Source organism: Loxodonta africana, chromosome 22 (assembly GCF_030014295.1).
Source record: "Loxodonta africana isolate mLoxAfr1 chromosome 22, mLoxAfr1.hap2, whole genome shotgun sequence".
NCBI classification, from domain to species: domain Eukaryota; kingdom Metazoa; phylum Chordata; class Mammalia; order Proboscidea; family Elephantidae; genus Loxodonta; species Loxodonta africana.
In genome coordinates, this window is record NC_087363.1 from 35,836,882 (window position 1) to 35,850,090 (window position 13,209).

The following is a 13,209-nucleotide window of genomic DNA, read 5'->3' on the forward strand; positions in this document are numbered from 1 at the left end:
TTTCTCACAGTAAAACAGTAAAGTAGTATAAAAGGCTAAATCCAGTGTGCCAGCTCCAGGCAAAGGCTTTCTCTCTCTGTTCGCTCTGGAGGAAGGTCCTTGTCCTCTGTCTTCTCTTGGTCTGAGACCATCTCAAGCACAGGAACCTCAGGTCCAAAGGACACGCTCTGCTCCCAGCAGTGCTTTCTTGGTGGTATGAGGTTCCCAACTCTCTGCTTGCTACCCTTTCCTTTTATCTCTTGGGAGATAAAAGGTAGTTCAGGCCACACTCCAGGAAACTCCCTTTACGTTGGATCAGGGATGTGACCTGGGTAAGGTTGGTGTTACAATCCCACCCTAATCCTCTTAACATAAAATTACAGTCACAAAATGGAGGACAACTACAAAATACTTGGAATCATGGCCTAACCAATTTGATACACACATTTTTGGGGGGACGTAATTCAATCCATGACATAAGTGTATTGCTTTTTATTAAAAAAAAAATTAACTTATTTTGTTGTTGTTGAGAACATACACAGCAAAACATACCCCAATTCAACAATTTCTACATGTACATTTCAGTGACATTGGTTACATTCTTTGAGTTGTGCAACCATTCTCACCCTCCTTTTCTGAGTTGTTCCTCCCCATTAACATAAATTCACTGCTCTCTGAGTTCCTATCTAGTCTTTCCAGTTGCTATTGTCAGTTTGATCCCACATAGGTACATCTTGAAAGAACACAATGTACAAGGTAGACATTCTTTACTAGTTAAGCTAAACTATTGCCAAACTACATTCATTTTTTTAATGCTTCTGAGACAGGCCTCTTTTTTTTTTTTTTTACTATTATTTATTTATTATTTTTTGTTGTGCTTTAGATGAAGATTTACAGAAAAAATTTGTTTCTCATTACACACTTAATACGCAGTTTTGTGACATTGGTTGCCAACTCTGTGACATGTCAATACCCTCCCCTTCTTGATCTTGAGTTCCAGATTTCCATTCGTCCAGCTTTCCTGTCCCCTCCCACCATCTTGTCCTTGTCCCTGGGCTGGTGTGCCCATTTAGTTGAGCTACGTGTATTATTGTTTGTTTTATGGGCCTGTCTAATCTTTGGCTGAAGGGTGAACATCAGGAGTGACTTCCGTACTGAGTTGAAAGGGTGTCTGGGGCCGAGACAGGCCCCTTATTAAGGAGTGCTCATGAAATGATGTCATGGCTCAAGGCAATTTTTTTTTTTTTTTTAATGGAAGAGGAAAATACAACTTGATTTCAAGGCTTGTCATAGGCACTAATAACACCCATTTGGAAGAGCTGGCTCAGTGAAGGACCCAGCACAGGACCTCTGTGAAAGCAAGGGCTTTGCCTCCTTCGTGGGGCAGCAGAAGGGTTTTAAATCAATGCTAGTTATCTGTGAGAAGACAGTGATGAGCTTCCTTTCATGGCGTTATCATATGGGAAATCAGCATGAGCTTTCTACATTGCCACCATTTAGTCGAGATTTTGTTCTCCCACTGGTGTAGAGTAAAATTCTAAAAGGCCATCTATATGAGATCCAAATTCCAGATGGCCCAGCATCCCCCTGCCGAGACCCTAGAGCAAGGGACAGCCAGTTGTCAGGGGCTGGCACCTGGTATCCTTTCAGATCCCCTAAAATTGTGTGTGTACTGGGGGGACTGTCAAAAAATAAGCTGCCAACCTTTCCAGGGGACACATACTGGTCCACTCTCATGGGAGAACCCCCCTCTTGGGGGAGAGGATGTTCTGAATTATCAAAAGAGTCAAATTTGCAACATATTTGGCATCCTAGTTTGTTTTAAAGAATCCCCATATTTTAAGGATCGACTATATTCGGTGGGTGAAAGAGGAGGAAGGAAGTGTGAATGGTAAGAACAATTGGGGAACTATTTTATTTAATCCTAAAAACAACTGCATTCACCTAAAATTTAATGCAACCGTTTAGTGTGTCCTCCCACAAATTTTCTCTTCATGCAGGATACAGACTTTTCAGGTCAGCCAGCAGGTCAGTGCTAAGTAAGTGTCTGTAACCACCCACAGGAGGGCTTATGAGGGAGGCCTTAGGAGAAAGACTGCCTGGAGTCAAATTCTAGCTCTGCTACTTACCTTTCTAGGCCTCAGTTTACCCATCTATAAAATGGGACTGTGAAGGTGACAAGGTACCCTCCTGTCCTAAGATTTAAAAATCTTCATAAAGGTGAGGTACTGGTAGACATGTCTGGCCCTCGAGTTTCTGCTGAATACAGTATTTTGCACCCAGAATCATCCCAGAAGCAGTGGGCACACAGAGCCGGGCACCGCTGGGGTCCGGTCTGCACAGAGCCTCCTTGTTCACAACACCAGGCACCCCCTCGGCTCTTCTCCCTTACTGTGTGGTTGTTTATCCAGCCCTCCTAGTGTTCTTTTTCTCTCCACAGCTTGTTCTTTGTCTGAGTCACAAATTCAGAATTCTTCTAAACTGGCTACAAATGAAAACATCAAGAATGCATGACATATAAAAAGCGTGTACTCAAATTTCCAAGCAGGATAGAAAACAGGCAGAAGGACAGTTCTGAACAGACTTCACACGGGAAAGGGCACAAGGGATAGAAAACAAAGGATGGTAAAATATTTGTCCTTTTAGGGATCAGGGTTATGTGAGTGATAACAACTTTGCAGTGGATGACACTTTTCATAGTTACTAAAATAGAAGAAAATTTGCAAAAACTATTAGCACCTTTGGTGTGATGGACCACTATTGTGTGACCTTTCTTGCCATGGTTTTGTAATTCCCACTCAGGCGACTGGGTGGGACTGTGCAGATGGGGTAATTGTGGCCCACCAAAAGACAGATTGCATTGTTCAAATCTCCTGCAAAACACCCCTTTGAAAAGCAAAGATGTCACCTTGAGGACTACTGTGCACCTAACCAAGCTGTGGTGTTTTCAATGGCCTCAAATGCATGCGAAAGCTGGACAATGAATAAGAAAGACTGAAGAAGAATTGACGCCTTTGAATTGCAGTGTTGGCAAAGAATATTGAATATACCATGGACTTGCAAAAGAATGAACAAACCTGTCTTGGAAGAAGTACAACCAGAATGCTCCTTAGAGGTAAGGATGGCGAGACTATGTCTCACATACTTTGGACATGTTATCAGAGGGATCAGTCCCTGGAGAAGGACATCATGCTTGGTAAAGTAGAGGGTCAGCGAAAAAGAGGAAGACCCTTAACGAGATGGATTGACACAGTGGCTGCAAAAATAGGCTCAAGCATAGCAAGGATTGTGAGGATGGAGCAGGACCAGGCAGTGTTTCGTTCTATTGTACGTAGGGTCGCAGTGAGTTGGAATCAACTTGACGACACTTAATAACAATAGCATACCAGCAAAGTGTTCCAAGCTGTAAGTAAGGATGAGGGTATCTTAAGTGCACAAAGAGCCCTCTGGAGGAAATAATTGGGGGAGGGGGATAAGCAGGTTTAACACAGGGTTGTCCTTGGAGGACTAGGAAGAGAGCAGACCAACCCCACCAAGAGATAATGTGAACTGGCAGTAATTTAGAAGCGAAGGAGTGGGGGAGATGATAAAATGCAGAGATGCTCAGCTCACTGGGAATCCAGGAGACCCTGAGGTGGGTCCTACCCATAAGATCGGCAAAAACAGCAGAGTTTGGAGAGTGTTATATATTGGAATACAAAAAGTGCAAGCCCCCATGCCCAGCAATTGACTTCTTGGTCTACAGCAGCAACTCCCCAAACTTTCTTGCTTTCAGGACCTGTTATGGTTTGAACTGTGCCTCAGAGCTCCACCCCCCGCCCCCCCGCACCAACACACACACCAAGATATGTTGAAATCACAACCCCTGTACCTGTGAACATGAAATAGGGTCTTTGAAGATGTTATCAGTTGAATTAACATGAGGTCAGCCTGGAGTAGGGAGGGTCCTAATTCCATCTGAGTGGTGTCCTTATAGAAGAGAAGAGACAGAGGAAGATGAATGCCTGGGGCTACCAGAAACTGGGGGGAGAAAAAAAACCCTAGTCTTCTAGTCTGACTCATAGCAACTGTATAGGACAGAATAGAACTCCACCACAGAGTTTCCAAGGAGTGCCTGGTGGAGTCAAACTGCTGATCTTTTTGTGAAGCCATAGCACTTAACAACTACACCACCAGGGTTTCCACCAGAAGCTGAGAAAGACAAGAAAGGATCTTTGGAGAAAGCATGGGCCTGCTGACACCTGCTATAAGGCAGTAATATTTTCTGCAGGTACATTGTGGAGCCCTGGTGGCACAGTGGTTAAGAGCTATGCCTGCTAACCAAAAAAAGGTTGGCAGTTCGAATCCACTACCCTCCTTGGAAACCCTATGGGACAGTTCCACTCTGCTGTATAAGGTCTCTGTGAGTTGAATTTGACTCGACACCAATAGATTTGGTTTGCTTTTTTTGTTTCTGGGTACATATACATATTTCCAAGCCATAGAAAAGGTCTGCAGAGATCACCTCAAACTGATAGCAGTGGTTACCTCCGTGGAGGTGGAAGGGGACAGAATTGGGAGAGGGGTGTACGATTTTAATTTTTTTCAAAAAGAATATATTCAGGTATTTACTGTATAATTAAATATTAACTAAGAAAATGATATAGTTTAGCTTTCCTGTCTGAATTTCACCTACTTGCTAAGAGATTTATCCAAATAAGTCCAACTTTCTAAGATTTTTAGACATTTTCCAAAGCCTGAAATAGAAATAACCACTGTTCATTATCCAGAGTGACTTGCCATGAGGATTCCACCCCAAGGCTGTTTAGAAAGCTGACATCCAGGGTCTGGTACCCTCCGAGTCAGACTCAGTTCTTAGAAAGTTCCCACCAGCACTTAGCGAGCACGCTTCTCCCTTACTCAGGAAAGCTGAGCTGGGCAGGGCTTCCCACCTTCTGCTCCCGGCTGCTTCTGAGGCACAGGCGACGGTGGTTAAACTATGATTTAAAAAATTCAACCTAAAGGATGGAACCAGTCCTAAGAGTCATTAGCAACAGAGTTGAAATAGAGCCCCCACAGTGCTGTATTAAAAACCCTGTTTCCTTTGCTGGAACTTACTATTATTTTCCCCGCTTTGCATTTGAACCCTGCTTTTGCCTGGAAGGTTGTATATAAACTCCATTGCACCTGCATAACATATAACTAAAAATGTTCCTGATGTAACTTGTATGAACTCCCTACTTACAAACCCCTTTAAAGGTAACTTGCCCACCTGCCCTCAGTGAGCAGTCTTGGGAGCAGCAGTTCCGACTAACTCCTTTCCTTGTACAACTAAATAAAGGTGGCTTTCCTGTTCTCCCACTTCGGTCTCTCGTTTATTGGCCAATACGAGTCACGCTTAACAAGAATCTGGGATTTCTACCCGGTAACAGAGTGAACCCCCATCTGATGGTTCAGCTGAGAAATTGTGGACAGAGTGGCTTGTGACTGAGCCATGGAAAGTTTTATACATTCAAAAAATAAAGAAAGAGAAGGTGGAAGGGGAAAAGGGGGGTAGGCGGGGGAAGGAGAAGGAGAAGAAGAGGAGCAAGAAGAAGAAGTTCAAAGGAAAGGGGATTTTCTCACCTAATCACAGTTGCAATGGTGAAATTTAGGAAATATAACATCAATACAGTACTCTTATCTAATATACAATCCATATTTAAAATTCACCGATTGTCTAATTCTTGTCCATTTTAGCACTTTTTTCCCCAGTCCAAGATCCAATCCAGGATCACACATTGTATTCTTTTAACTTTTAATTTTGAGATCATTTTGAATTTACAGAAGAGTTGCAAAAACAGTACAGAGAGTTCCTGCAACCCCTCCACCCAGCTTCCTGTTATATCAATGTCTTACATAATCATAGAACAATGATAAAAACTCAAAAATTAACCTTGGTGCAATATTAACTACAAAATTTATTTGGATTTCACCAGTTTTCCCATGAATGTCCATTTTCAGTTTCAGGATTTAAGCCAGGATCCCACATTGCATATTAGTTGCCCTGTCTCCTTCCTCTCCTACAATTGATAACAGTTCTTTAGTCTTTCTCTTCTTTCCTGACCTTGACACTTTTGAAGAGTCCAAACTCAAAATCCAAATCCAATACCATCGAGTCAATTCTGACTCATAGTAACTCTATAGGACAGAGCAGAACTGCCCCATAGGGTTTCCAAGGCTGTAAATCTTTATGGAAACAGACTGCCACATCTTTCTCCTGCGGAGTAGCTGGTGGCTTTGAATCCACCAACCTTTCAGTTAGCAGCTGAGCACTTAGCAACGGTACTATTAGGGGTCTTTTTGAGGAGTATTGGCCAGTTATTTTGTAGAATGTCCCTCAGTTTGGGTTTGCCTGACCTTTCTCATGATTAGATTGAGACCTTGCACAGGGGCTATTCTCAGTGTGTCTCAGCAGGGGGTGCATGATGTCACTGCATCTTATGACTGGTGATGTTAACCTTGATCACCTGGGTAAGGTGATGCCTGCCAGGATTCTCGACTTTGAACTTACTATTTCCCCCTTTGTGATTACTAAGTGACTTGGAGAGATACTTTGAGACTAAGCAGATATCCTGCTTCTGCTTAAACTTTCACCTTCTGAATTTACCATCAGCTGGTGGATCTTGCCTGTGGCGATCATTACTGTGTGATTTTAATGGTGATTTGCTATTTCCCTCATTTCTTCTACATTTATCAGTTGGAATTCTTCTACAAGGAAGAGTTGTCCCTTCTCCCTCATTTATTTGTTCAATTATTCATTACATCCTCATATACTTATCTATATTATTATGGACTCATGGATATTTGTTTTACTCTTTGGATTATAATCTGTCGTTACTTATTTTGTTGCTCAAGTTGTTCCAGCTTTGCCCTTTGGGAGCTCTTTCAGGTTGGCTCCTGTGTCCCTTTAACGTGCCCACATCCTTTTGATTCTAGAACACTTCCGGGCTCATCCTATGTATACCCTGCCCCAGCCCTAGAATCAGACATTTCTCCAAGGAGCCCTAGTTCCTTTTCTTGAGGAATGGTATTGCTGTGTGATGGATCACTTTTATATGGCCTTTTTAGCCATGGTCTTGTAACTCTCATCAATTGATTGGGTGGAACTATGCAAATAAAGCGTATGGAATCCTAATGAGAGGATTGGTCAGTTTTGCCATCTCACTAGACTTAAAATGAGCCATTCTAGAGTCAGAAAGGGAGGGACCTGACTACCACCAAGAGATGAGAGTGGAACATGTCCTTCGGACCCGGGGTCCTTGTGCTGAGATTCTCCTAGACCCAGGAGACAGAGAGAGAGCTGTAATGCCAGAGATGGAGCAAGATGCTGAGAATCAGTGGCAGAGAAGCAGCAATAGCAGAACCAGGAGGTCAGCGTGAGACAGCACAGTAGGCTTCCTGGCCCACAGAGTAAGGCGGTTACAGTGGGCGTGCTGACCCACAGAGCAATAGAGCTGAGCACCTTTGGGCTGAGGCTTGCTGGCACAATGAGGGTACCCCCAGACATTTACTGGCAGAGCTAGGGTTTTGCAACACTTGCCTGTTCAGGGAAGAGGCCGGGCATAGGGGCTGAGAGGCCAAGAGCCAGAGAGAGCCCTGCCTGTGGACACAGCTGAGAAGAGACTGTCCTGATCAAAGAAGTGTATCCTGAGTATTTCCTGATCTTGAATTGTATAACCTGTTACTTCCCTGATAAACCCCATTACCAAGAGTATGGTCTGTGACTTCTGTGTGGCCATTGCAACGAATTATGGAACCCAGCAAAGAAGTGGAGTGTGCTGTGGGAGGGATGGTCGGTGTCAGAACTGATAAAGATGGCAGAGAGAGGAGGCATGTCTAATCTCTGCCTCACAGGAATCAGACTTGGGCTAATGATCTTGATTCTCCTTCCCTCTTGTGAAGTTAGAGGAGGTCAGATGCCCCATCACATCATTTTTACAGATATTTAGATCTGGGTGAATGCTAGGTGTGCTCACTGCTACCTGAGTGTCATTGCTTCTAGTCCTCTTCAGTAGCAGCAATGGTACCCACTAGTAATGGCTGAGTGTATTTCCTAGCAATGTATTGTAACGACCCAACACATTGAATGTTGTTGTCATGTTCCTTTGCTCTCTTTTAATCTTGAACATTTCTGAGTGTTCAATTTCATGACAGTGGCATTTTTAAAGGGCTAGAAACTATGTGGTCCTCCTGTCATGCCTGTGGGGCTGAATTAGGAATCTCAGTGTGGCGATCAGCATCCTGGACAGGGCTGCCAGTACTACAGGCAGGACCACCTGCTGCTCAGTGTGCTCCCAGGGGTCAAGGCCTATCTTTGATTCTCTAGAAAGGCGAGGGGCACAGGTACAAGGTGTGGGGCACAGGTGGGCAGTGGGCCATCTCATGGACACACCATGTGACAACAGAGGAGAGGTTGGAGCAATGCGTCTACAAACCAAGGGATAATGAGAATCGCTGGAAACACCAGAAGCTAAGAGAAAGGGACAAGGTAGATTCTGCTCTAGAGCCTTCAGAGAGAGCAGGGCCCTGCTCATGCTTTGATTGCAGACTTCCAGCCTCCAGAACTGTGAGATAATAGAAGAGAAAGGAAAAGAAGGATGGGGCCCTGACAGCATAAGAAGTAAGGGGAGAGGGAGCCCACAGGGAGACTGAGGAGGAGTGGCCCAAGAGGCAGGAGGAAAACTGGAGAGTATGACATCTCAGAAGTCAGGAGAGGACAATTTCTAGAAAGTTGGACTCATGAGTTACTCCAGGGATCCTGGCTGAGGGAGGTATGTGCCGTCTTTGACAGGGCTTCCATCTCTGGGCCCAGGGCAGCTGTTTTAGTTGTCCTTAAGGAAAGGGGAAGTGGCTTTGCAGCTAAAGAGATGGCGTGGGAGCTGCCCAATCACTCCCTGTCCCATGCTAGTGGCCTGAACTCCATCACTTGGCCACATTAGGTACCACATGAATGGCTAAAACTGGTGGGGGCAGGAAGATGGTGTTCTATTAATATGGCAGGGGGAGGCAAGGAGAATAGGGCTCCAGGGGTCCAACTGAAAAGGCATTGCTCTAGATGAACTTCTACATCTCTGGCTGGTCAGTCTCCTGCGAACAGTGGTCCAGTCACCTTCACTTGTCTCCTCCATCCTACCACTCCCCTGCCATGGATGGGCCCAGCTGAGGTGTGCAAGGGTGTGAATATACACAGGTTAAAGTCGTTTCCCCTGACCAGCCCTGCATCCCCACATGAGCCCCAGCAGCACCTTCCGTAAGAACAGCCCCCTTCTTGCCCTCTTTTCTCCCTGCTTTGGCCCAGACCTAGAGACCAACTATTTGTGGTATTTTTGGTTACAGCACCACTAAGAAATGAAGACAGTCTTCTAGAGAGCAACTAACTGGTCAGATGGCAATGAGAGTGAAGAGTAAACCTTGATTTCGATAAGCCGCTGAATTGGCCAATTATTTGTTACACCAGCTGGTAAAAATTACCTGGACACATTTTCCACATGCAGGTGGATACTTAAAATACCCTTGAGGGAGATGATCATGAGGATGATATCGTGGTGGCTATTGGGATAGGGGAAACCCTGGTGGCTTAGTGGTTAAGTGCTACAGCTGCTAACAAAAAGGTCGGCAGTTCGAATCTACCAGGCGCTTCTTGGAAATTCTATGGGGCAGTTCTACCTGATCTATGGGGTCCTTGTGAGTTGGAATCGACTTGACAGCAATGGGTTTGGTTTGGTTTTTATTGGGATAGGTTGATGGTGACAACAGAGTTGGTACTTTGGTTATGATGAGGACAGCATTCACGGTTGCTTGATGCTAGTGCTAATGACTGTGGTGGGGTGAGGTGGTGGGGTGAGGTGGTGGGGTGAGGGAGGGAACGGAGCCAGTGGTGGTGTGTTAAGTTCAGGCTGCTGTAATGGTTGTGAGGGAGTGATGCGGATGGCAGTGGAGGTGGTGTGGATTGTCTTACTGGCTGTGGGAACCTGGAGTGGGTGTTGACAGTGATGGCACTGACTGTGGGGGACAGCAGTGGCCTGGTAGGGGATGGCATCTTTGTTGTGATTGGGGATGGCGGTGGTGCATTTGGCATGGCTGCGCTGGGGTTGATGGCAGTAGGTGGGTGGGGTTGTGTACATGGCTCTGTGGTGGCAGCCTTGCTTGTAGATGTGGTGGGCCTGGAACAGAGGCCGTGGGAGGGAGAATGGTGGATTGAATTCCCAACATTCCCTGCGGCTTTTTCACCTCAGGAAATCTGCATCCTGATCTTGAAGTTTCCTCCCTTCTTGCCTGCCCTTAGGGGAGTCACAGCCCCCGGGGTAGAGGAGGAAAGGGAGAGAGAAGTTAAAGAAGAGAAACAAGTGAAAGAGAAGGTGAGAAAGGATGAGACTACAGAAGGATGGAAGGTCAAAGGCCATTTTAGGGAAAGAACGTGCCCTCTCCAGGCGTTTCTGTTGCAGTGGTATAAATCTGTCCTCTCCTCTCCGCTGCGGTCTTCAGCGTAGTCTACTCCACTCCCTGCCGCATTGTGAGGACAAGTTTTTTGGGAACTTGGAGAGGGCCAAATATTTATAAGAAACTGGCTGGGGACAGCCCAGGGAGAAGCAGGTGCCAGGAGACAGGAGGGCTGAGAACCCAGGTCCCCAGGACCTGGCAGGTCTAGGGTCTAGCTTGGAACACCCAGGGATTGTGGAATTGGCAGGGTGGAGCGGGACAGCTCATTTTACCAAGAGCCTGAGGGACAGAGATGCCCCAGCTGACATCTGCTTACGACAAAATGAATCCAGGTTTCCAGAAGGAGTCGTCCTGGGGTGGTAGAAGTGGTTAATGCATTCAGCTACTAACTGAAAGGTGGGCAGTTTGAGTCCACGCAGAGGTGCCTGGAACCAAAGGCCTGGCAATTTATATCTGAAAGGGCACAGCCATTGAAAACCCTGTGGAGCAGTTCTACTCTGACACACACGGAGTCGCCATGAGTGGAGTCAAATCGAAGGCAACGGGTTTTTGATTTCAGAAGGCACCAGACTCGGGTGTCGAGAGGAAGAAAAAAGGTCTCTGAGCTTAGATAAGACAGCAGAGCATCTGTTTTATTTTGGGCTACTGGTGGCTGGGCTGACCAGGGCTAGGGGCCTGGGGAGTGGGCTGTAGCCTAGGGGTGAGGGGGCAGGGCTCAGTGCCAGGGCCCAGTGGTAAGGCACAGCAGGCCAACCAGGAGCACCAGGCCCAGAATGGCTACGGCAGCCAGTGCGATGTCCCACCAGATGCCAAGGGAGGCCCAGGAGGTCTGCAGCTGCCAGCCGCAGTTGCCCAGCTCATAGCCAGTCAGCTGGCTCAGTGGGCGGCCGGTGGCTAGGCTGGGGCTGGCACAGCGAATGAGGTGCAGTTCCTCAGGTGCGTGGTCCTCCAGCCAGAGGCGCAGGTAGGTGAGGCTGCAGTCGCAGTGCCAGGGGTTCTGTTCCACGTTGAGGGTCTGCAGCTGGGGCAGGTGGTCGAACGCACCTGGGGGCACCTCGCGCAGGCTGTTGTTGGTCAGCAGGAGGTGGCGGGTGTGGACAGGCAGGGCGGGCAGTGCTGTGAGCCCCTGGCCTGAGCAGTCTACCCCCAGCCCCATGGTCTCCAGGGGATGGCAGATGCACCGTTCGGGGCAGTCCTTGTTGGCCTCCACCACAGCCCAGAGCAGGAACAGGGCCCCCCAGGCAGGCATCGGGAAGCTGGGTGAGGGCAGAGCAGTGTGAGGGAGGGCCCAGCAGCCTGTGTCCACCCTGAGGGGCACAAGCTCCAAGCCCAGGGGCCAGGGGCCACTCACCTCTCTCCTCGGGCCTCAGCTTTCACCTCTGTACAATGGCTTGGAATGAAGGAAGCGAAGGGCATGCCCAGCCCAGGCCTGGCTGACCTCACACTGGGCACCCAGGGCCAGCTCTGACTGGAGGTCGGTTTGAGGGTGAGTCAGGAGGAGCTGGATGATGATGACGGTGATGGGGAGGAGGAAGTGCAGAGGGTGGAGGCCCAACGGGGAGAATAGATGTGGGGGAGAGGAGCAAGTTCTCGGGAAGGGCCAGGAACATCCTGGTTCCCTAGCAGAGGTACCAGCCCCTGCTTAGGAGGATGATTGCTGAATAAGTCTCAGCCCGGAACACAGAACAGGAAAGCTTTGGAGAGGGCAGCTCCCGGGGTCCGAGCCTAAGCCTGGGGTCAGCTTAGATTTCCTAGGTTTGGCAGCTAAGCTTACATCAAGCCCAGTTGGTGCCACACATTCTTGGCCAGCTAAGTGCACACTTTCTGATGCCGTTGTAGAAAACTGCACGGCAAGCATACTGAGGTAGAAACGGGGGACCCAGAGGGTACTGCTTGCAATGCCACTCATCTGGCTAACACTCAGATGGGGCCAGAGAGGGAAGGCCCAGAGAGGGAAGGTGACTTCTCCAGGGCCACCTAGCCAGCTGTGTCAGCAACCAACCCTAATTCAGGGCTCACGAGCCCCAATTCGAGTCCTTCTCTCCAGGCTCTCTCTGGCTTTCTGCCTTCCTTTAAGGGCTCAGTGTGGGGCTGTCCCCTTCCTAGGATAAGGCTGGTGCCTGGCCTGGAGTAAGTTTCCCAAGGAATATTTCTTGAATGAACAAACCTTGACTGAGTCAAGACAATAGCACCTCAGTGTGAACACCCCCACTCGACCCAGCCCTGTCTTTGAAGGGGATCGAATGAGGGACAGGGCCTGGAAGGCCTCCTTTCTCTCTGCCAGGCTTTGTCCCACCACCCACCTGGGAGGAGGATCAGGGAAGATAGCAGGTGGTGCTAAGTAAGGAGGAGAGCTGCTTACCTGTAAAGGCCAGGGCACCCGTCTGCGGTCTGATGAATCCATGGTGGCAGCTCTAGGCGATGGTGGGAGGAAGGAAGTGATGAAAATAGCCTGGCTTATCCCCAGGGCAACCCTGGCGGGCCTATCTCCAGAGGCAGGAGACACCCGGGGGCTGTGGCCAGGAGCACAGAACCACAGGCCAACCCTGTATTATGGGGCGGGGGGGTCCCACAGTGGATGCCACAGCACCATCATCCCATGATGGGGTTCATAGAGGGTTCGTGGGAGAACCCTAGAGCCCTCTGCTTGGCCCCAGGAGGCAGGGGAGGCTTCTGGGAGGAAGGGACCCTGAGATGAGTGGCTTGACTTGCTGTTCTCAGTTTCGCTGGGAGGAAGGGACCCTGAGATGAGTGGCTTGACTTGCTGTT

General features: G+C 48.0%; 1 protein-coding gene across 1 annotated transcript; it reads right to left on the reverse strand.

The window, feature by feature from the left end:
• Positions 1-10,454: 10,454 nt before the first annotated feature.
• On the reverse strand, positions 10,455-12,882 carry GP9 (glycoprotein IX platelet). Its single transcript, XM_023548096.2, has 3 exons — positions 12,803-12,882; positions 11,792-11,941; positions 10,455-11,696 (listed from the first exon to the last, which is right to left on the reverse strand). Exons 2-3 carry the CDS (start codon positions 11,854-11,856, stop codon positions 11,156-11,158), a joined length of 606 nt encoding a protein of 201 aa, XP_023403864.1. The 5' UTR covers positions 11,857-11,941; positions 12,803-12,882; the 3' UTR covers positions 10,455-11,155.
• Between the last annotated feature and the right edge of the window lie 327 nt (positions 12,883-13,209).